This window comes from Scyliorhinus torazame, chromosome 2, assembly GCF_047496885.1.
Source record: "Scyliorhinus torazame isolate Kashiwa2021f chromosome 2, sScyTor2.1, whole genome shotgun sequence".
Classification (NCBI taxonomy): domain Eukaryota; kingdom Metazoa; phylum Chordata; class Chondrichthyes; order Carcharhiniformes; family Scyliorhinidae; genus Scyliorhinus; species Scyliorhinus torazame.
In genome coordinates this window covers 41,151,843-41,172,753 of record NC_092708.1, presented here as the reverse complement: position 1 = coordinate 41,172,753, position 20,911 = coordinate 41,151,843, and the positions used below count along the sequence as shown (strand labels likewise).

At 45.2% G+C, this 20,911-nt stretch overlaps 1 protein-coding gene across 8 annotated transcripts in view; it reads right to left on the bottom strand.

Annotated features, from left to right (window-relative positions):
* Window positions 1–488: 488 nt before the first annotated feature.
* gli2a (GLI family zinc finger 2a) overlaps window positions 489–20,911 on the bottom strand; it is a 564,217-nt gene continuing 543,794 nt past the window's right edge. For all 8 annotated transcript variants that reach the window (XM_072470222.1, XM_072470208.1, XM_072470205.1 and 5 more), the window contains 3 exons: window positions 14,841–15,122; window positions 4,940–5,273; window positions 489–4,179 (listed from right to left, as the gene is read on the bottom strand). In XM_072470222.1, the coding sequence (XP_072326323.1) occupies window positions 1,673–4,179; window positions 4,940–5,273; window positions 14,841–15,122 (3,123 nt within the window). In that variant the 3' untranslated portion in view covers window positions 489–1,672. The remainder of the gene's footprint in view (window positions 4,180–4,939; window positions 5,274–14,840; window positions 15,123–20,911) is intronic.

The following is a 20,911-nucleotide window of genomic DNA, read 5'->3' as shown; positions in this document are numbered from 1 at the left end:
CGGAGTGGACTCGATGGGCCGAATGGCCTTACTTCCATTCCTATGTCTTATGGTCTTATCTGACAGAGTGGAGAGAACAGATTCAACAATAGCGTTCAAAGGAGAATTGGATAAATACTAGAAGGGGAAAAATTTGCACAGCAATGGAAATGGAACAGGAGAGCAGAATTAATTAGATGGCCCAAGCAAAGGCCATGATGAGCCATATGACCTCCTTTTGTGCTGTATCATTTACGTTTCTCTGCATTCTCTTTGCGGAGGTGGTAAACTGAGTTCCAAAACAAAATGTCTTATTTCAGAAAGTGTAGAGGGCAGCCCTAATGATTAGGCCAATATTGTCAACCCTCTGTCACTTGGGGGGGACCGAGTGTAAATAAGGGAGACACTCACTAAATTAATCGAATCAAATATTAGCAAAGTATGCTGTTTGTGGAATAAATGACACCATCTGCCCTCCTTACTTTGTGGTTAAATAAAGACAAGTCATGTACATTCAATGTTGCTTTTATTAAAGAAAAAGTTTGTTATTGTACAAAAAGTGTATATACATTTAGATCGCTAGATCCATTCTGTGTGCTGAGAGGGTTGGTTACAGGAAATGTCCGGGGCTACATGTTGATCAAAAATAGTCAGCTCGGCCTTCTTATTCAAAACACAGTTTTAACATGTTGTATATTTACAGACTGGAATGGTTGTCCAATGTTTAAAGTTCTTTACATGAGATGCCTTTTGCACTAAGCAAGCACAACAACGAACACATTTCAGCTCATACATATTGAAAAGATGCTTTGCATATCTTTCACAATAATTCTCACACATATTGAAACTATTTTCATTAAAAGACTGCATGTTAACTAGAATAGTACCGATAGCATTGCCATATTACAAGCAAATTGCTGGAAACTGTTTCCAAAATATCTTAAACTGAAAAAAAAAACGCCTTCACTATTTGAAAATAACATGACATAGTAAGGCACTTCTTGATGCTATAACATGGGAACTCCTTACTATTCGGTGCCGTACCGTTTGCAATGAACTATGTCCACAAACTATCGAGTCCGTATTGTCGTGATGTTTTATACTGATAGTTTACCAGATGCGGGATAATTAAGCGCTAAACTCGCAAAAGGAAGCAGTGTACAATGTGGCTTTGATGGAATCTGTTAGCGTAGATTTCGTTCTTATACTTAGCCAAACTAAAACACTTTTCAATGTCAATGGATGAATTAATACACACTGGGGAGTTCACATTAATGTAATACAAGAAAGCGCACATCTACTATTTATAAGGAAGAATTGGGCAATGTTTTGGTTTGCGCCCTTGCCTGTTTGGTCTAATATACAATATCAGTGCTTTGCAACAAATAAAACCAAGATTCTCATTTCAAATAACACACCTCTTGATGTAACTTGTCAATCCACCAGCTATTTCTTCAAAACACAGCAAGAAATTGCTATTCACAAATATATAAGCCTTTGTAAAATGTCCTGATTCTCTTTCTGCAGAATAAAGGTTTCTTTTTATACATTAAAATACAAAGTCTATTTAAAAAAAAAAAGATTGCTTTCTTTCGGAATGTTAATGTTTTCAGATAATCTGTTTTTTAACCATCACACACTGCAACCTTGCTGGAATCTGAAACTGGAAACGCTTGTTCATGCTCTTGAACATTTAAGACATCATGTTGAGAAATTTGTTTTCCTCAGCCAAGGTAGTCAACATAGAGCTCATGTCTCCTATTGCCATATTAGTCAACCCGGCTGGAATGGGCTGCAGCGTCAGAGAATTCCGGGGAGTTGTGAGGCGCGAGGAATTTTGGGAGAGGTTCTGCAAAATGCTGGGGCTCAATGTGCCTGACATCAAGCTCGAATGGTCACCATCATCCATGATAGCATCAAAATCTATCTGTGCGTGGTCTAGACTGTGGGAGTTTACAGTACTTGATACTTGGTTGGTGCCTGGTGAGGCCATTGACGTAGCTTTGACACCTTGCATTCGCTGCTGCTGCTGCACAGCACAGTCCATTTGGCCACTGAAATTGCCGTTTTGTTCATACATGTGGATCTGACCAGAATAAAACATCAAGTTGCTGTCAGAACCACTGTTGTTATTACACTGTTGAGGCTGCATCGAGAGTTGATTAGCCGGCTGGTTGTGGCTTATTTCGGATTGTCCATGCCCAGGACTCATGCCGTTCATCTGGAGTGGGCTCTGCAAATAGCTTTGTTGTTGCATGTTTACTGAATTTATCAGGCCGTGCTGTCTTCCTAATGGATTTGGACCCTGGGGAGGATGGGGTTGCATCATCCCGCGACTTAAGTTGTGCCCAACGGAATTCATTACATTTTGCCCTGGTTGGCTAAAGTTCTGCTGGTTCGGAATGATTTGAGAATTCGTTTGGCTTAAACCCCCATGAGCAGCAAAGGGGCTACGGTCCGGGTTTCTACTAGGTTGAATGTGGGACCCAAAGTTCTGTTGGTTTGCAATGTGCATGCCTTGTCCCGGTGCCTCTCTCCCACGGCAACCGTTCATCATCGCTGGCACCTCATTCGGGGCAGTCATTTGCTGATGAATCTGGGCACGCACCTGCTGGGCTTGGACATAGTTTTTGATCGCTGCATCTTTGCTCTGCATCATTGCCATCTGCTTAAAGTCTTGTGCACCTGTTGGCACAGGTGAACCCATAATATTGTTTGCTGGCATATTACTGCAAGACGTTTGGCCGAGAGTCCGACTAGCAACGTTGGGACTAAGCATTTGGTTGGACTGATTGAACGTCTGGTGTGGGCTGAGAGGCTGATTAGTGTTCTGGCACATGCTCATCTGCTGCTGCTGCTGCATGTAGTTCATCCTTTGCCCATTCACGCCCACACCTCTTTGCATTAAACCCTGCTGTGCGAGAGCCATTTCATTCTGGTTCATTGTCACAGACTGCTGAGCGGCGTTGAGGTTCTGATATTGGTCAAACATCTGCTTCTGCTGAACCACTGCCAGGTTCGACCGGGAGAACTGCTGCTTTGTTTGATCAGGAATGACATCAACCGTGCCTGAGCTTACTTCATTCCACTGAACCGGCATGCTATTCTTGTTCATGTTAGATGATCCCTGGTATGGTTGACTCCCTGGACTCATCTGGCATTGTGTCATCATAGAACTTGACTGATTCATGTTACTATCTACTATTGCCATTCCACGTTGGGCATACATGTTTTGATTCGGCATGCTCATATTTTCTTGGAAACCCTGCATTTGTCCAGCGTAATTTAACGAATTACTATCCTGGGTCAATCGATTTTCCTGAGAATTGATATACTGCACCACGTCATCGGGCAACATGATATCATCCTCCACAGCTTGAGCATCCAACTCACTCGCTATGGTTTCCATGACAATATTCTCACTGATGCTGGGTGGCCTAGGTGAGTAGGCGCACCTGTGGAGGCTTCCGTCCGATCGCGCAGGGTTTTGTAGGCCGTAGTGTCGTCTTTCCATTGCTGGTGGCAATGGCAGCGGGTTCATACTGTTCATGCTGTTGAAGCGCTGGACTCTCGGAAGTGAAAGAGGGTCCACAGCTGTCCGCCTCACGGGGTCACTTGCCCGCCTAGTTGCATTGCCGACGACCTCATGAGGCCTGAGTGCCATCATGCCGTATCCACGTGAAACGCCATCACTGCAGCGCCTCTGAGTGGCAGGAGGAGGAAAGGGAGGAAACATGGAATTGGGGCCGTCGCCCAGGAGAGACATTCTTGCCTTCAGACTCATTCGTTCCATGTTTGGCAGGGGTGTGGGTGGGGGCCCACCGGTTGCTGCTGCGTATTTGGCCTTCAGCCTGTACTGCTCAGCTGGGGTGAGGTTGAGCAGGCCACCGCAGTAACTGGCATCACTGGACCTCCGCGATAAGTCAGTGGAGATGGGATCGTAAGAGTCAGCCGAGCTGATGTTATTCGGACGGCCACCCATGTGAGAGGCCTCGCTGGAACGGCGGCTGGAAAAGTAAGGGGAAATGCCAGATGATCTTCGGCTGACGGTGTACGCTGAGCTGATGGTGCTTGTAGCACTGTCACGGCGCTCATTCAGTTGATTCAAAACTGTGATCTCACTGTTGGACAGTTCCATTATTCTAGGGTTAGGCAACACAGCAGCGGAACCACCAGTACTTGAATTTTCCAGTATAGCTCCTGAAAATATATAAAGCGTCCATTAAACTCATGCGTGACGAAGGTTAAACTAGGTAAGTACATGAGGGGGAAAGGAATGGAAAAATACATTTCTCACAATAATAATAATAATGGTTATTGTCACAAGTAGGCTTACATTAACACTGCAATGAAGTTAATGTGGAAAATCCCCTAGTCGCCACATTCCGGCGCCTGTTCGGAGGGAGAATTCGGAATGTCCAATTCATCTAACAAGCACGTCTTTTGGGACTAGTGGGGGGAAACTGGAGCGTCCGGAGGATACGCACGTAGACACGGGGAGAACGTGCAGACTCCGCACAGACCCAAGCCGGGAATCGAACCTTGGATCGAGGCGCTGTGAAGCAACAGTGTTAACCACTGTGCTACCGTGCCACCCTAGTAAGGTCGAGCGAGTAAACACTGACGCTGGTGATGCGCAAACACTGACACAGACCAGCTGGGTCAAATGGCCCCCGTCTGTGCTGTAAATTCTATGGCCGAATGTTCCGCTGTTCCCGCTGGCGGACTCTTCCAGTCCCGCCGATAGTGATACCCTGCCGCAGGTTCCCCAGCGGCATAGGGTTTATCCAATGGGACCAGAAGATCCCACATCCAACCAATGGTGGTCCACCTCTGCTCCTGTCAGACACGCTGCGAGGCAGGTGGAAATCCTGCCCTATGTAAATACTCAACCAAATCCTTACCACTTCAAAACTACAGAGAGCTTTACTACCTAGCCAAGGCTGGAAAAGCAACTTACCATTCATAGGAATGAGAGGCAGCTTGGTGTTCTTGACTGGTGGCACTGGGTTTGCCCATGAAGGAATATCTCTAACCTGTTTCAATTTTTCTTTCTTTAGTTGCTCAAATCTTTGGGGTGCTGTCATGTTCTTTCTCAACTGAAGGCTGATTGCCGAAGTTCCAGATGATACGGTGGAGTCCACAATTGGGGAATCATCTAAGGCAGTCAAATCTCCCAGGCTACCTCCACTGTTGATGTTCATTTCTACTCCACTGTCATTGTTGTTGGTGCTGCCAAGTGGCGATGGTTCACTGCTGCATGAAGATTGGCCACCAGGGCTGGACTGATACATCTGAGGTGAGAAAGAAAAGAATCATAGAATTTTACAGCACGGAAGGAGACGATTCAGCCCAACATGTCTGCGCCCACTCCAGAAGGAGCTACCTAGCTAGTCCCATACCCCCGCCGTATCCCCGGAAACCTCTAATATCATCAATTTCAAACATATATCCAGCTCGCTTTTGAATCCTCCTATGGAATCCACCTCCACCACTCTCCCAGGCAGCACATTCCAAATCCCAACTACGCTCTGAGTAAATATGTTTCTCTTCATCTCACTCCTAGCTCTCTTGCTGACCATCTTGAAATTGTGACCCCCTAATCAGTGACTTACCAACCAGTGGAAAACAGAATATCCTTCTTTACTCTGTCAAATTGTCCACAATTATGAACACCTCAATAAGGTCTCCTCTTAATCTTCTCTGCTCCAAGGAGAAGAAGCTCAATTTCTCTAATCTGTCCTTGTATCAAAAACTCCTTATTCCTGGTATTATTCTAGTAAATCTCCTCTGCATTCTCTGTGGGCTTTATCATCCATCCTTAAATAAGATGCCCAGAATTGAACACAATATTCCAAATGTGGAATATTCCAAATTAGGGGCTGATTTAGCACAGTGGGCTAAACAGCAGGCTTGCAATGCAGAACAAGGCCCGCAGCACGGGTTCAATTCCCGTACTGGACTCCCTGAACAGGTGCCGCAATGTGGCGACTAGGGGCTTTTCACAGTAACTTCATTGAAGCCTACTTGTGACAATAAGCGATTATTATTATTATGTGTACTGACATAATGATTTGTAGAGGTGTGGCATCACTTCCTTGCTTTTATACTCTAAGCCTCTATTTATAAACCCAAGGATCCCAGAAGCCTTCTGAACAACTGTCTCAACTTGCCTGACCACCTTCAGAGAATTGTGCACTTGAACCCCGGGGTCGGCACGGTTGCACAGTGGTTAGTGCTGCTGCCTCACGGCACATGGTTCAATTCCGGCCTTGGGCGAGTGTCTGTGGAGTTTACATTTTCTCCCCGTGTCTGCGTGGATTTCCTTTGGATGCTCCAGGTTCCTCCCACAGTCCAAAGTTAGGTGGATTGGCCATGCTAAAATTGCCCCTTGGTGTCCAGGAATATGCAGATTAGGTGAGGTTACAGGGATAGAGCCTAGGTGGGGCCTAGGATTGGCACAGATTCAATGGGCCGAATGGCCTCCTTCTATACTGTCGGGGCTCAATGGTTCTAAGCTGAAAATAGAAGAAAACAGTCTCTCTGCTTCTGTACTCTCCTTGAAGTTGAACCAATGAGTCTATATTGTCTCCCCATGCTTCTTCTCCCAAAATGTGTCAACTCACATTTCTCTACATTGAAATTGCCAAGTGTCTGCCCTTTTGACCAACTTGTCAATGTCCCTCTGAAGTCGATCAGCGCTATCCTCACAATTCACTATTCTCATCTGCTAATTTAGATATTTTACCCTTAACACCCACCTCTAAATCATTTATATAAATCAGAAAAAGCCACGGTCCTAACACTGAGCCCCAGGGAACACCACTTTCAACTCGTCTCTTGTCTGAGAAATAGCCTCTGTTTCCTATCTTTTAACAAACTTCTAATCCTTGTTGCCAAGGACCGATTAATCCCAAACATTTCCACCAAGCTGTCATGTGGCACCATATCAAATAACAAAGAACAAAGAAAAGTACAGCACAGGAACAGGCCCTTCGGCCCTCCAAGCCTGCGCTGACCCTGCTGCCCGTCTAAACTAAAGTCTTCTACACTTCCGCGGTCCATATCCCTCTATTCCCATCTTATTCATACATTTGTCAATATGCCCCTTAAATGTCACTATCGTCCCTGCTACCACCACCTCCTCCGGCAGCGGGTTCCAGGCACCCACTACCTTCTATGTAAAAAAAACTTGCCTCGTACATCTCTAAACCTTGCCCTTCGCACCTTAAACCTATGCTCCCTAGTAATTGACCCCTCTATCCTGAGAAAACGTCACTGACTATCCACCATGTCTATGCCCCTCATAATTTTGTAGACCTCTATCAGGTCGCCCCTGAACCTCCGTTGTTCGTGGTAAATTTCTTCTGCACCCTCTCTAAAGCCTCCACATCCTTCTGGTAGTGTGGCGTCCAGAGTTGAACACTATACTCCAAGTGTGGCCTAACTAAGGTTCTATACAGCTGCAACATGACTTGCCAATTCTTATACTCAATGCCCCGGCCAATGAAGGCAAGCATACCTTTTGCCTTCGTGACTACCTTCTCCACCTGTGTTGCCCCTTTCAGTGGCCTGTGGACCTGTACACCAAGGTCTCTCTGACTGTCAATAATCTTGAGGGTTCTACCATTCATTGTATATTCCCTACCTGTACTCAACCTTCCAAAATGCATTACCTAACATTTGTCCGGCTTAAACTCCATCTGTCATCTCTCCTTCCAAGTGTACAGACGATCTAAATCCTGCTGTATCCTCTGACAGTCCTCATCGCTATCCACAATTCCACCAACCTTTGTGTCGTCTGCAAACTTACTAATCAGACCAGTTACATTTTCCACCAAATCATTTATATATACTACGAACAGCAAAGGTCCCAGCACTGATCCCTGCGGAACATCACTAGTCACAGCCCTCCAATCAGAAAAGCACCCTTCCATTGCTACTCTCTGTCTTCTATGACCTAGCAAGTTCTGTATCCATCTTGCCAGCTCACCTCTGATCCCTTGTGACTTCACCTTTTGTACCAGTCTGCAATGAGGGATCTTGTCAAAGGCCTTTCTGAAGTCCATATAGACAACATCCACTGCCCTATCTGCATCAATCATTTTTGTGACTTCCTCGAAAAACTCTATCAAGTTAGTGAGACACAACCTCACCTTCACAAAACCGTGCTGCCTCTCGCTAATATGTCAACTTGCTTCCAAATGGGAGTAGATCCTGTCTCGAAGAATTCTCTCCAGTAATCTCTCTACCACTGATGTAAGGCTCACTGGCCTGTAGTTCCCTGGATTATCCTTGCTACCCTTCTTAAACAAAGGAACAACATTGGCTATTCTCCAGTCCTCCGGGTCATCACCTGAAGACAGTGAGGATCCAAAGATTTCTGTCAAGGCCTCAGCAATTTCCTCTCTTGCCTCCTTCAGTATTCTGGGGTAGATCCCATCGGGCCCTGGGGACTTACCTACCTTAATATTTTTCAAGTCACCCAACACCTCGTCTTTTTGGATCTCAATGTGACCCAGGCTATCTACACACCCTTCTCCAGACTCAACATCCACCAAGTCCTTCTCTTTGGTGAATACTGATGCAAAGTATTCATTTAGTAGCTCGCCCATTTCCTCTGGCTCCACACATAAGATTCCCTCCCCTGTCCTTCAGTGGGTTAACCCTTTCCCTGGGTACCCTCTTGCTTCCTAAAAGTCCAAATATGCAACATCCGCAGCACTCCCCTCATCTACTGCTGTGTCACCTTGTCAAAGAAGTCAATTAAATTTGTCAGACATGACCTGCCCTTGACAAAGCCATGTTGACTGTCTCGTCTTAAGTTCTTTTTCTCCAAGTGTACATTTATGTTAGCTCGTATTATGGCCTCCATCAAGTTTCCCACTATTGATGTCAAGCTGACAGGTCTGCAGTTTCCTGGGTTATCCTTTGCCCCTTTCTTTAAAAATGGCATCACATTTGCAATCCTCCAGTCCCCCGGGACTAATCCTGTGTTCAGAGAGGCCTTGAAAATGTTTTGTCAACGGCTCCACAATTTGCTCCCTTACTTCTCTCAACAATCCTAGGACGTATTCGTCTGTGCCTGGCGACTTGGCTACCTGGAGTGCTGCAAATCGTATTCGCACCTCTTCTTTATCTATCACTATACTGCTCAGATCATCAACACTCAAGTGGGCCTTTGTCACCGTCTTCCATTTGGTAAAGACAGAAGCAAAGTACTCATTTAGTACCACTGCCATACCCTCCGCTTCAATGAGCAGCTTACCCTGCTTGTCCCTTATGGACCCCACTCTATCCTTGACTAATCTTTTACAATTAATATGTTTGAAGAAAATGTTACTATTTGTTTTAGCACAGCCTGTCATCCTTTCCTCATGCTTCCTCAGAGCCTTCCTTATTCGAGCTTAGCCTCTCTCCTGCACTTGAGATACTCTTCCTGACTTCTATAGCTATTGTTATTCCAGCATGTATCATAGGTCTTCTTTTTCTTCCTATTTCTCCTCAGTAACCTTAGTCACCCCGGGTACTCTAGCTTTGGACACCCCATCTTTATTTCTCATGGGTATCTACCTAGCTTGCACCGTATTCATCTCTCCTTTCAAAGTCTCCCATTTTTCATCCTCTGTTTTATCCACAAAAATGCTTTTCCAATCAACCTGCTCCAGCTCAACTTTTAGACTGCTATCAAGTGCTGGGCAAAAGATAAGAATTGGGGACTGGAACTGAAAAGATTTTTCGAAGCAACGCCATATTAGGGAATGTCTGTGCCATTCATAAACACTGTCGCTAAAACGTCAAAGTATTGAAGCTTTAACACTGGAGGTCAACTTTTAGAATGTGGGGTTTGTGTACTTTGCCGCAGCTGACCCTGGCTGTTTGACCCCCAGGTTCTATCTTAGTGGGTTTAGAAACAAGGTGGAAGAGAGGTCAGTGAGTTGAAGGGTCCCTGAAATTGGCCTCTGCTGTGAAAACTTAAGTATATGCGCAAATTGTTGTTTAACAAGGAAGGGTTAAAGGGGTCACAGTCTTACAGTGTTCACCAGACCTTGTGTTACATTCAGTGAACACTCCAGACATAATGATTGAATTTACATCGAACAAATTGTTGCATTTCAGCAACAACAATTTAATGACAATTGTGTGAAGCCATACTCCTCAGAGGAAAAAGATATTTCTTCTCTGACAAAACATTTACGGCAAAGGAACAGGCCATTCAGTCCACCAGGTCCATGTCAGTTGTAATGCTCCATGTGAGCCTTCTCCAAGCCCTCTTCCTCCAATGCCATCAACATATCTTTCTATTCCTTCATCCCTCATGTGTTTATCTAGTTCCCCTTTGATGTATGTCTGCCGTGCACCTCAACTATTCCAGGTTGTAGTGAGTTCCATATTACAATTACTCCCTTTCTTGTAACACCTTCCCAATCCTTAGATAATCTTTTTATAACAACTATACGGGTCTATGACTTTCAGAAAGAAAGCATCATTTATTTTAAATAACCTAGAATTTTAACTTATTATATGTGATAAATATTTCCAAAGTAGACCCAATTTTTGCTCCAGGAAAGGCCTCAACCAGTACTGTGTGTTCCACGATTTTGTCTTGGAGATCTAAATGCTCTTTAAGGGCGAACAGGGCATGTAAACTGTCAAGCTGCCAAGCTAATTAAATCCCCTGCCCTTTAAAATTGATAGAATTGCCTGCCTGTGTATGTGAGAGTAAAATAAGTCACTGTAATAATGATGGGTTGTGGAAAGCAGTCAAAGAATAATAATGCTATAATGATAGCACTCAGGGTTATGTCAGCAAACAGCGATTGACATTGCTGGGACTTATTTTGCTCTCACTTACACAGGGGTTATGAATACAAGTGTTTGTTTTTTATAAAGGATTAAGTGCTCAAGGGAATTTAAATATATTGATATATTGACTGGCAGCACAGTAGCAATGGGCAGCATGGTAGCATGGTAGCACAGTGGCTAGCACAGTTGCTTCACAGCTCCAGGGTCCCAGGTTCGATTCCCAGCTTAGTTCACTGTCTGTGCGGAGTCTACATGTTCTCCCCGTGTATGCGCGGGTCTCCTCCGGGTGCTCCGGTTTCCTCCCAGTCCAAAGATGTGTGGGCTAGGTGGAATGGCCATGCTAAATTGTCCTTCGTGTCCAAAACGGTTAATTGGGGTTACTGGGTTATGGGGATGGGGTGGAGGTGTGGGCTTGGGTAGGGTGCTCATTCCAAGGGCCGGTGCAGACTCCATGCACCAAATGGCTCCTTCTTCACGGTAAATTCCATGATTCTATGATTCTATGGATCAGTCTTTTTATATAGTGAATTTTATTATAGATATTTGGAACATTATTTAATTTCAGCATAGCTCCTGAGGTCTGAGCATTGTAGATACTGGATGAGTTGGCACGGAGGTTCTAAGGGCAAGGGATGGTGGGTGAGAGGCATGGCTTGGCAGGAGATGCCATTAAGTTGGCACAGAGGCTATAATGGACCATGGTGATGAGTGGATGTCATGCGCAGGCAGTAAATTGGCCTCGGGGCTATAAAGGGCCATTGGAAGTGGGTGGGAATCATGGTTGGCATGAATGGTGTGATGGATAGAGGTCCGAATGCAACAACTGGGGCAAGGTCCCAGAGAACCAAGACGCCTTGGTAATCAGCAGCCCTCGAGGCTGCCCCGATCTGCTACCAGGGGGTTGGACTGAAACCAGCCCACGTCTTTTCCCTCAGTGTGAAACTCGCACCATTTGGGGCACATTCGGGCATCTTATCCTCTTAGGCGGAGCACTGAGCCAGAACTACTAACAGTGACTTAATTGCAGTTTTAATGTAAGCCTACTTGTGACAATAAAGATTATTATTATACAAGCAAAAATCAGGTTCTGATCCGTCAGGGGAGGGGCCAAGTAGATGCCTGACGCATCACTCCTGGCGATCGGGGAGTAACAAGGGCGGAGGAAGGGACATTGGAGTTTGAGCTCCCTCAGGTCAACTGAGTACCGGTTGACAACAAGGTCAGGAGCAGTATTAGCAGGCAACCAAGGACAAGGTTTTGTGGTCCTGCCTTGCATGTCTCTTGCCTGGGCAGATGGGCTGTAAAATCCTGGTCTAGGAGTAGGTCAATTGACCAAATGACGTGTGTGACTAATGAAAAATAGGCAGAAAGTTTATAAATTGGAAACAAATTACAATCTAATCTAACCTCAATCAAAATATCCTTCTGTTCCTTTCACCCTCACGTGCTGATTTAGATTGTCCTGAAATGCACCTATGTCATCCACCTCAAATACTCACTTTTTAACTATTCCCTGGGTAATGACACTTCTTAATTATTGCACTGTTGCAAAGAGCTGGCACAGGTGAAGTGGGCCAAATGGCCTCCTTCTGTACTGTACCGTGCATTCTACCCTTATTATAAATAGACTTCATTTGATGATTATTTGAAGCAGCCTTGCATAAACAGTACACTTTTGTTATGTATCGGAATGCGAGAAATTGCAAATGTATCAAACCTGATGTGTAAATCTCCATTTGAGTGCCTGGGGTTAGGCCATTTAAGGAATGGTCAACAATTTATAAACGAGCACCGCACAATCTTACACCAAAGGCACTTATATAATATGCTCTGGAAATTGGGATGGGTTGTGCATTCGGCTCGGATTGACATGGAGGATTTTCTGAGTGGGTGCAAAGTACAGCTCCATGCTTACTTTCTATAAGTTGTCTAGATAATGTGTCCCATATTTACACTTTAATTCCAACTGTTCCACATCTCATTTCTCCCCAAAGCACTGTGACAAATCATGCTCACTGCTTAGGTTTTTTTCAGACAAATCTAAAGTGCTCCGTTTCAAAGAAATAGTTAAGCCCGTTTAAAATCTTTTTTTCTCAAATAATACCCTTCAGCTGTCACATATTGCGGATGCTAATGCAGAACAATTTCGAAAATGTTGCTTCTTACCCCTACTGAAAATCTGCTCGTCGGGCTTCAGTGCCACAGATGCACTGGTGTTTACAACAGAGTGTTGTCAATAATAAAGGAACATGCTTACTACAGTCATAAAGCAGAGCAGATTACAGCTTATGTAGCCTTTATTATGCTCACCTTAGTACCGGCTGTCCTTAGGAAGGTACAGTCAGGAAGGAAAGAACATTGAGGCAGGAAACATAGCAACAGACCCAGGAGTCAGCGGCAGAAGAAAAGGAGGAGACATTGTTAGTAGGTTAGTAAAGAGTCAGGGTGGGTTAGTTTGACATCCGTGTTTTTGCAAGAGATGAAGAACATGACAAACCCCAGATCAAAGCTGCAACGTCTTTAATACTGTTTCCAGAGGTCTTGTACTCCTATTTGACACACTTCTTACCTTCCTTCCTTCATTTAAGCATTTGAATGGCCAAATTGTCCTCCTTAAAAAGGGGGGTGGCCCATTTCTCTGGACTCTAGTCCTTTACAAGGTCCATGTTTTTAAGGGGGCTTCTCCTGAGGAAGGGGCAGAATGCATGTGGCTATACCAGCTGCCCGCTAAGGGTACTGATGTGCACGGTGGGTGAGAGTCCTGGTTCCTCTCTCACTTCATTTTGCTTTTCATCCAGATGTGAGGCATCCATTTTGAGGTGTGCCCAGAGGACAACAGCCTTGAGCCCAACATCTAGCTGATCGCCAAGAAAAAGGTCGGCAAAGAACAGACAGCAACTACCCTGAATCCCAAAAATAAGGACGGTTTTCTTTTTTCACAGGAGCATAGGATGAGGAATTGGTACTGGAATCTCCCTGGCTCCTGTGTTTGGATATCACCCAGAAAAAATCCTGACCATATTCTTGCCCACTTGACTTCCATAATTCTCAGCACCGTTGGGCGTGAGCTTATTATCGGAGGAGCAACTTGCCATGTAAATCACATGAACCTGTAAGACCAAGGGAACCTATGGTAGATGACAGCATATAAATTGAGCTTTGAAGCTTCAAAGAAACTTCCAAAAATGGGGATTGGCTTATACACCAAGTATGAAATGTCTACCGCCAGTGTTAGTGCAGGAGGACTAATTTCTGTTTGTCGGTCACCAGGGCACGGTCCACTCTGTGTGGGCATATTTTAAACTCCTGCCCATCTTATTGGCAACAGTGCCCATACCACCTGCTTGATCTCATGTGCCAACTTTTAAGGTGAGTATAACCCTAAACATGTGTCTCTGAGCTGAAGAATTGAGATCAACTCTTAAAGCGAGTTTAGGCCTGATTGTGCATCGTTGGTGCCAGGAAAGGGGTCGTCTTATATGCCAGGTCAACCTCCATGCTGCAAACGACAGTACACAAAAGGAGTTCAAATCCCCCAACCCATTACATAAATTAGATTAAATATTTAAATACAGTTTTATAACACACAGAATGTTCTGTATTCCTATCTGACATTCCATGCAGTGTAGAATTTAGGGATTGAAAGAGTCAAGGTTAGAAGTATCAATGGATCAATTAGAGGTTGAATATTGGCAATAATTTACATGAGTACAAATCTTATTCATGGATATTGATTGACATTTTTCAGCTCCCTGTTACCATAAAAAAATATCTGTACTATCATCTTTCCTTTCTGGATTAAAGCTAATTAACATGCACAGGAATGACAGGCTGATTCTGTGCTGTATGACGCTATAATATTGACTTTGGCAATTTTAATTATCCTAGGGTTTGGAACAAAGAACAAAGAAATGTACAGCACAGGAACAGGCCCTTCGGCCCTCCAAGCCCGTGCCAACCATGCTGCCCGACTAATCTACAATCTTCGGTTTATCGGTTAATCGTTTGTCGCTGGCTAGTGTTTTGCCGCTCTTACCAACGGCTATTGGACTTACCATAGAATTTTCGGTTTTGATGGTTTTCACTTGCAGGCAGTCCTCCAGGCCCCCACTGGTGCTATTTGCCTCGGACCTTTCCTCAGCCCCTCTGTTACCAGGCCCAATGGCTACTTCGTGGTCACCCAGCTCCTTGGGGGCTGGGGGCCTGGGATGGGTGTCATTGCGTTGCTTTTTCGTCACGTGGGCATCTGGTCCATGCACAGTCTTCACGTGTTTCCGAAGGGAGCTTGGGTCCGTATACCTCTTGGTACAACCAGGAATTTTGCAGACATACGGTTTCTGTAATGAGAATAAACAGCTTCAGGTAAATATAAATGCGCATCAATAAATGCAGCAAAGATTGCAGGAGAAATTCCTTTCCTCAGAGAGTGGTGAGGAGGTGAAATTTGCTTCCTCCTGGAGTGGTTGAAGTGAATCGCATAGATTCATTTCAGGGTAAGCTAGATAATTACATGAGGGGGAAAGAGATAGAAAAATATGATGATAGGGTGAATTCAAGTAAGGTGGAAGGAGGCTCGCGTGCTGTAACAATAGCATGGAGCCTTAGGGCCGAATGGCCTGGTTCTGTGTTATGAAGCTTTGTACAATCTTCCAGAGTTACTGGAACATTAAGGGCTTTCAGGAAAAATATCACAGTTACTTGACTCAACAGCCCTTCCCCATTTTTCATACATTGACCAAAATTATCTGATTTCGCATCACACCCCTTGGCTCTATGGAATATATTGAATCAACTTTTTAGTATCAATTCCAAATTCCTATCCTGACAGTTCACCCAATGAGCCTATCACCCTTCTGGACAATTCCACAAAATTCACAAACCTGGAGCAAGATTAGTGATGAGAGGAATTTTGATTTGCCTCAGCAGTTTAATGTGAAAAGGTGTTTTATTCTCAGTCAGTTGATTCTTTTGAAAAGCAACCGCTTGAATGGCTGTTGGGGAGAGTTACAAGGAGATTTATAGATCTGTTTGAGTTACTTAGGAGTTGGGAAGAGAAGGTAACAGCCCTTTGGTAGGTGAGAGAGTGGAGAGAGAGGTTTATAACTGAGAGTTATGATCAAGAAACAAGCTGATGCATCCTTATGTGTAAAAATACATGCACTTCACTTCCTTTATTACTTATGTTTATTAATTTTTACGTAGAATTCCCATAGAACATTACAGCGCAGTACAGGCCCTTCGGCCCTCGATGTTGCGCCGACCTGTGAAACCACTCTAAAGCCCATCTACACTATTCCCTTATCGTCCATATGTCTATCCAATGACCATTTGAATGCCCTTAGTGTTGGCGAGTCCACTACTGCTCCAGGAAGGGCATTCCACGCCCTTACTACTCTCTGAGTAAAGAACCTACCTCTGACATCTGTCCTATATCTATCTCCCCTCAATTTAAAGCTATGTCCCCTCGTGCTAGACATCACCATCCAAGGAAAAAGGCTCTCACTGTCCACCCTATCCAATCCTCTGATCATCTTGTCTGCCTCAATTAAGTCACCTCTTAACCTTCTTCTCTCTAACGAAAACAGCCTCAAGTCCCTCAGCCTTTCCTCATAAGATCTTCCCTCCATACCAGGCAACGTTCTGGTAAATCTCCTCTGCACCCTTTCCAATGCTTCCACATCCTTCCTATAATGCGGCGACCAGAATTGCACGCAATACTCCAAATGCGGCCACACCAGAGTTTTGTACAGCTGCAACATGACCTCATGGCTCTGAAACTCAATCCCTCCATCAATAAAAGCTAACACACCGTACGTTTTCTCTCAGCTTTAAACTTATTGCTGCAAATGGGCGTCCCTCACTCCTTTCCTGTCGATTTTCTTGTACTCTCATATCTCCGTGATGCCTGAAAGGAAGAGACTCAGTTTGGGTTCTGCCAGGGTCACTCAGCTCCTGACTTCATTACAGCTTTGGTTCAAACATGGACAAAACAGCTGAATGCCTGAGGTGAGAGTGACTGCCCTTGACATCAAGGCAGCATTTGACCGAATATGGCATCAAGGAGCCCTAGCTAAACTGGAGTCAATGGGAATTAGGAGTCATACCTGGCACAAAGGAAAATGGTTGTGGTGGTTGGAACACCAGGACATCACTGCAGGAGTTCCTCAGGGTAGTGTCCTAGACCCAACCATCTTCAGCTGCTTCATCAATGACCTCCCTTCCATCATAAGGTCAGAGGTGGGGATGTTTGCGGGTGACTGCATAATGTTCAGCACCATTCGTGACTCCTCAAATAATGAAGCAGTCAGTGTCCAAATGCAGCAAGACCTGGGCAATATCCAGGCTTGGGCTGAAAAGTGGGAAGTTACTTTCACGCCACACAAATGCCAGGCAATGCCCATCTCCTACTGGTTTAGCTCAGGTGGGCTAGACAGCTGGTTTGTAATGCTGAACAAGGCCAGGAGCATGGGTTCAATTCCCGTACCAGCGTACCCGAACAGGCGCCGGAATGTGGCGACTAGGGTCTTTTCACAGTAACTTCATACTTGTGACAATAAAAGATTATTATTACAAGAGACGATCTAACCATCACCCCTTGACATTCAATGGCATTACCATCACTGAATACCCCATAATCAACATCCTGGAGGTTACCATTGATCAGAAACTGAACTGGACTAGCCATATTAATACTGTGGGTACCAGGGAAGGTCAAAGGCTAGAATTCCTACGGCAAGTAACTCCCCTCTTGACCCCCCAACGCCTGTCCACCATCTACAAGGCACAGTCAGGAGTGTGATGGAATACTCTCCATTTGCCTGCATGGGTGCAGCTCCAACAACACTCAAGAAGCTCGACACCATCCAGGACAAAGCAGCCGCTTGATTGCCCCTCCTTCCACAAACATTCAATCCCTCCACCACCGATGAACAGTGGCAGCCATGTGTACCATCTACAAGATGCACTGCAGTAACTCACCAAGGCTCCTTAGACAACACCTTCCAAGCAAACGACCACTACCATCTAGAAGGACAAGAGCAGCAAATACCTGGGAACCCCACCATCTGGAGGTTCCTCTCCAAATCACTCCCCACCCTGACTTGGAAATATATCGCCGTTCCTTCACTGTCACTGGGGCAACATCCTGGAACTCCCTCACTAACAGCACAGTGGGTGTACCTTCACATCAGGGACTGCAGCAGTTCATGAACACAACACACCACCACCTTCTGAAGGGCAACTAGGGATGGGCAATAAATGCTGGCCTAACCAGTGACGCCCACATCCCATAAATGAATGAAAAAAAATATAAAAGATTCTGGTCGCCACATTATAGTAATTGTACTGGAGGGGTGCAGGGGTGATTCACCAGGATGTTGCCTGGGATGGAACATTCAAATTATGAAGAGAGGTTGGATTGGCTTGGGTTGTTTTCAGAGAGGATTGAGGAGCGACCTGATCGAGTGTACAAGATTATGAGGAGCATGGTCAGGGTGGATAGGGAGCAGCTGTTCCCCTTAGTTGAAGAGTCAGTTACGGGGGGGACACAATTTCAAGGTCAGGAGGTTTGGTGGGGATTCGAGGAAAAGCTTTTTTATCCAGACCGTGATGACGGTCTGGAATGACCTGCCTGGGAGGGTGGTAGAGGCGGGTTGCCTCACATCCTTTAAAGAGTACCCGGATGAACACTTGGCACGTCATAACATTCAAGGCTATGGGCCAAGTGCTGGCAATTTTTTAAAATTAATCGTTCATGGGATGTTGGCATCACTGGCTGTGCCAGCATTTATTGCCCATCCTTAATTGCCCTTGAGGGGGCAGTTAAGAGTCAACCGCATTACTGTGGGTCTGGAGTCACATGTAGGCCAGACCGGGTAAGGATAGCAGATTTCCTTCCCTAAAGGACATTGATGAACCAGATGGGTTTTTACGGCAATCGACAATGGCTTCATGGTCATCACTAGCTTTTAATTCCAGATTGTTATTGAATTCAAATTTCACCATCTGCAGTGGCGGGATTCGAACCCGGGTCCCCAGAGGGTTCCCTTGGGTTTCTGGTTTACTAGTCCCGTGACAATACCAGTTCGCCACCGCCTTCCCTTAAATGGGATTAGGTAGGCAGGTCAGGTGTTTTTCATGTGTCTGTGCAGACTCGATGGGCCGAAGGGCCTCTTCTGTGCTGTTTTATTAGACCATAAGACATAGGAGCGGAAGTAAGACCATTCGACCCATCGAGTCCACTCCACCATTCAATCATGGCTGATTTGAACTCCATTTACCCGCTCTCTCTCCATAGCCCTTAATTCCTCGAGAAATCAAGAATTTATCAACTTCTGTCTTAAAGACACCCAACGTCCCGGCCTCCACCGCCCTCTGTGGCAATGAATTCCACAGACCCACCACTCTCTGGCTGAAGAAATTTCTCCTCATCTCTGTTCTAAAGTGACTCCCTTTATAAAAACTTGGTCAAAGAGATAGGCTTGAAGGAGTGTCTTAAGGGAGGAAAGAGAGATAGAGAGGTATAGGGAGGGATTTAAGGTCGAGGCAACTAAAGGCTCGACCATTAATGGTGGAGTGATTAGAATCGGGTGCTGAACACAATTGGAGAAATGCGGGTAAGGGAGGGCTGGGGAGGTGAAGATTACAGAGATAGGGAGGGGCAAAGCCTCAGAGGGATTTGAAAACAAATGTAAAGAATCTAAAAATTGAGGCATTGGGACCAGGAGTCAAAGTAGGTCTGTGAACACACGAGCGATGGGTGAATAGGGGAATCCAGGCAAAGTGGTGGAGTGATCAAAATTGGAGAGATGCAATTGGCCAAAGTTGGAGCAAGACAGAGATCTCAAAGCATTGTGGGGGTGGAGGTTACACAGATACGAAGGTGTGTGGCTGTCAAGAGATTTAAAAGCAGGACTAGAATTCTAAAATCCAGGCACTGCCAGACTGGAGTCAATCCAGAGCACAGGGGGTAATAGGTGCACAGGAGTTGGTACCATAGGATACGGGCAGCAAAGTTTTGGATGCGTGAATTTATAGAGAGTGAAAGATGGGAGGCAGGCCAGGGGATCATCAAAATGGTCGCAATCCACAAGGATTGATTAGAGGGAGAATAATTCTCAGGCTGCACTCACATCTCTGAAAGTTATTGTCAGACGTATTCATTCATATGTTACCCTCTCATTTCTCCATTTGAAAATGGATTGGAGCATGAACATGCTGGTTACAATCGCTCCAAGGGAGCAAATGATCAATGCAGGATACTATTAATGTGAAGTGCATACGAAGGGTGTGGAAATTATAACGGCGTAGTTATCGTGTATTCTGAAGTATTCGGCATTATTTTGGTCCTTGCCATCTGGATGGTCCCTAGGTAGAACCTTTACAGGACTTGTCCATTTCAATTTTCAGTCCATTGATGATTATGTTGCACTTCACTAATCTGTTGGCGTTCCTTGAGGAGGTAATTGGTCGAGTGAATTAAGGCTATTCCAGTTGATAGTTACATAGATTTTGAGAACATAAGGCAATAATGTTCCATTTGTGAAGTTTATGATGATGATTAAATGGAATTTGTGGAAAATAAACTAAATAGATCGAGAAATCACTTAGCAACGGAGAGCGGGCTATCTGCCGATGATTTGTGGACTTTCAATGGGGCTGCAAAGGTCAGGTGGGGTGAGGGCACCTGGGAACGGTTGGGTGATTGGGAAAGGTCCTTGAAGAAGACACACCCTCCTGCACCTTTTGCTGGCTATGTTGCCAGGCTTTGCCCCCATCTTTGACCTCCTCCCACTGGTTTTATAATTGCTGCCACTTGAGAGTGCCAATTGAGGAAAGGAGTGGGCGGCTCTCTGCCTCCTCAGCAATCCCGCTTAAAATTGTTTCCAAATCAGGGCGGGCAGGCAGGCGGCAGTGAGGGCACCCACAGAATGTTATGGTCCCTCCCCAACCTCCGCCTGGCAAACCTGCCAGCGGGGTAATAAAATTGTATCCCATGTCCTTAAAGTGCTGAGAGAAATAGTTGATAGCTAGAGGCGGGTTACTTGACATGGGCTGTGAGTAAAAAAGCAGGTGGAAAAGATGTAAAATTCAGAAGCTTTAAGGAAGGGTGGAATGGTGGCGCAGT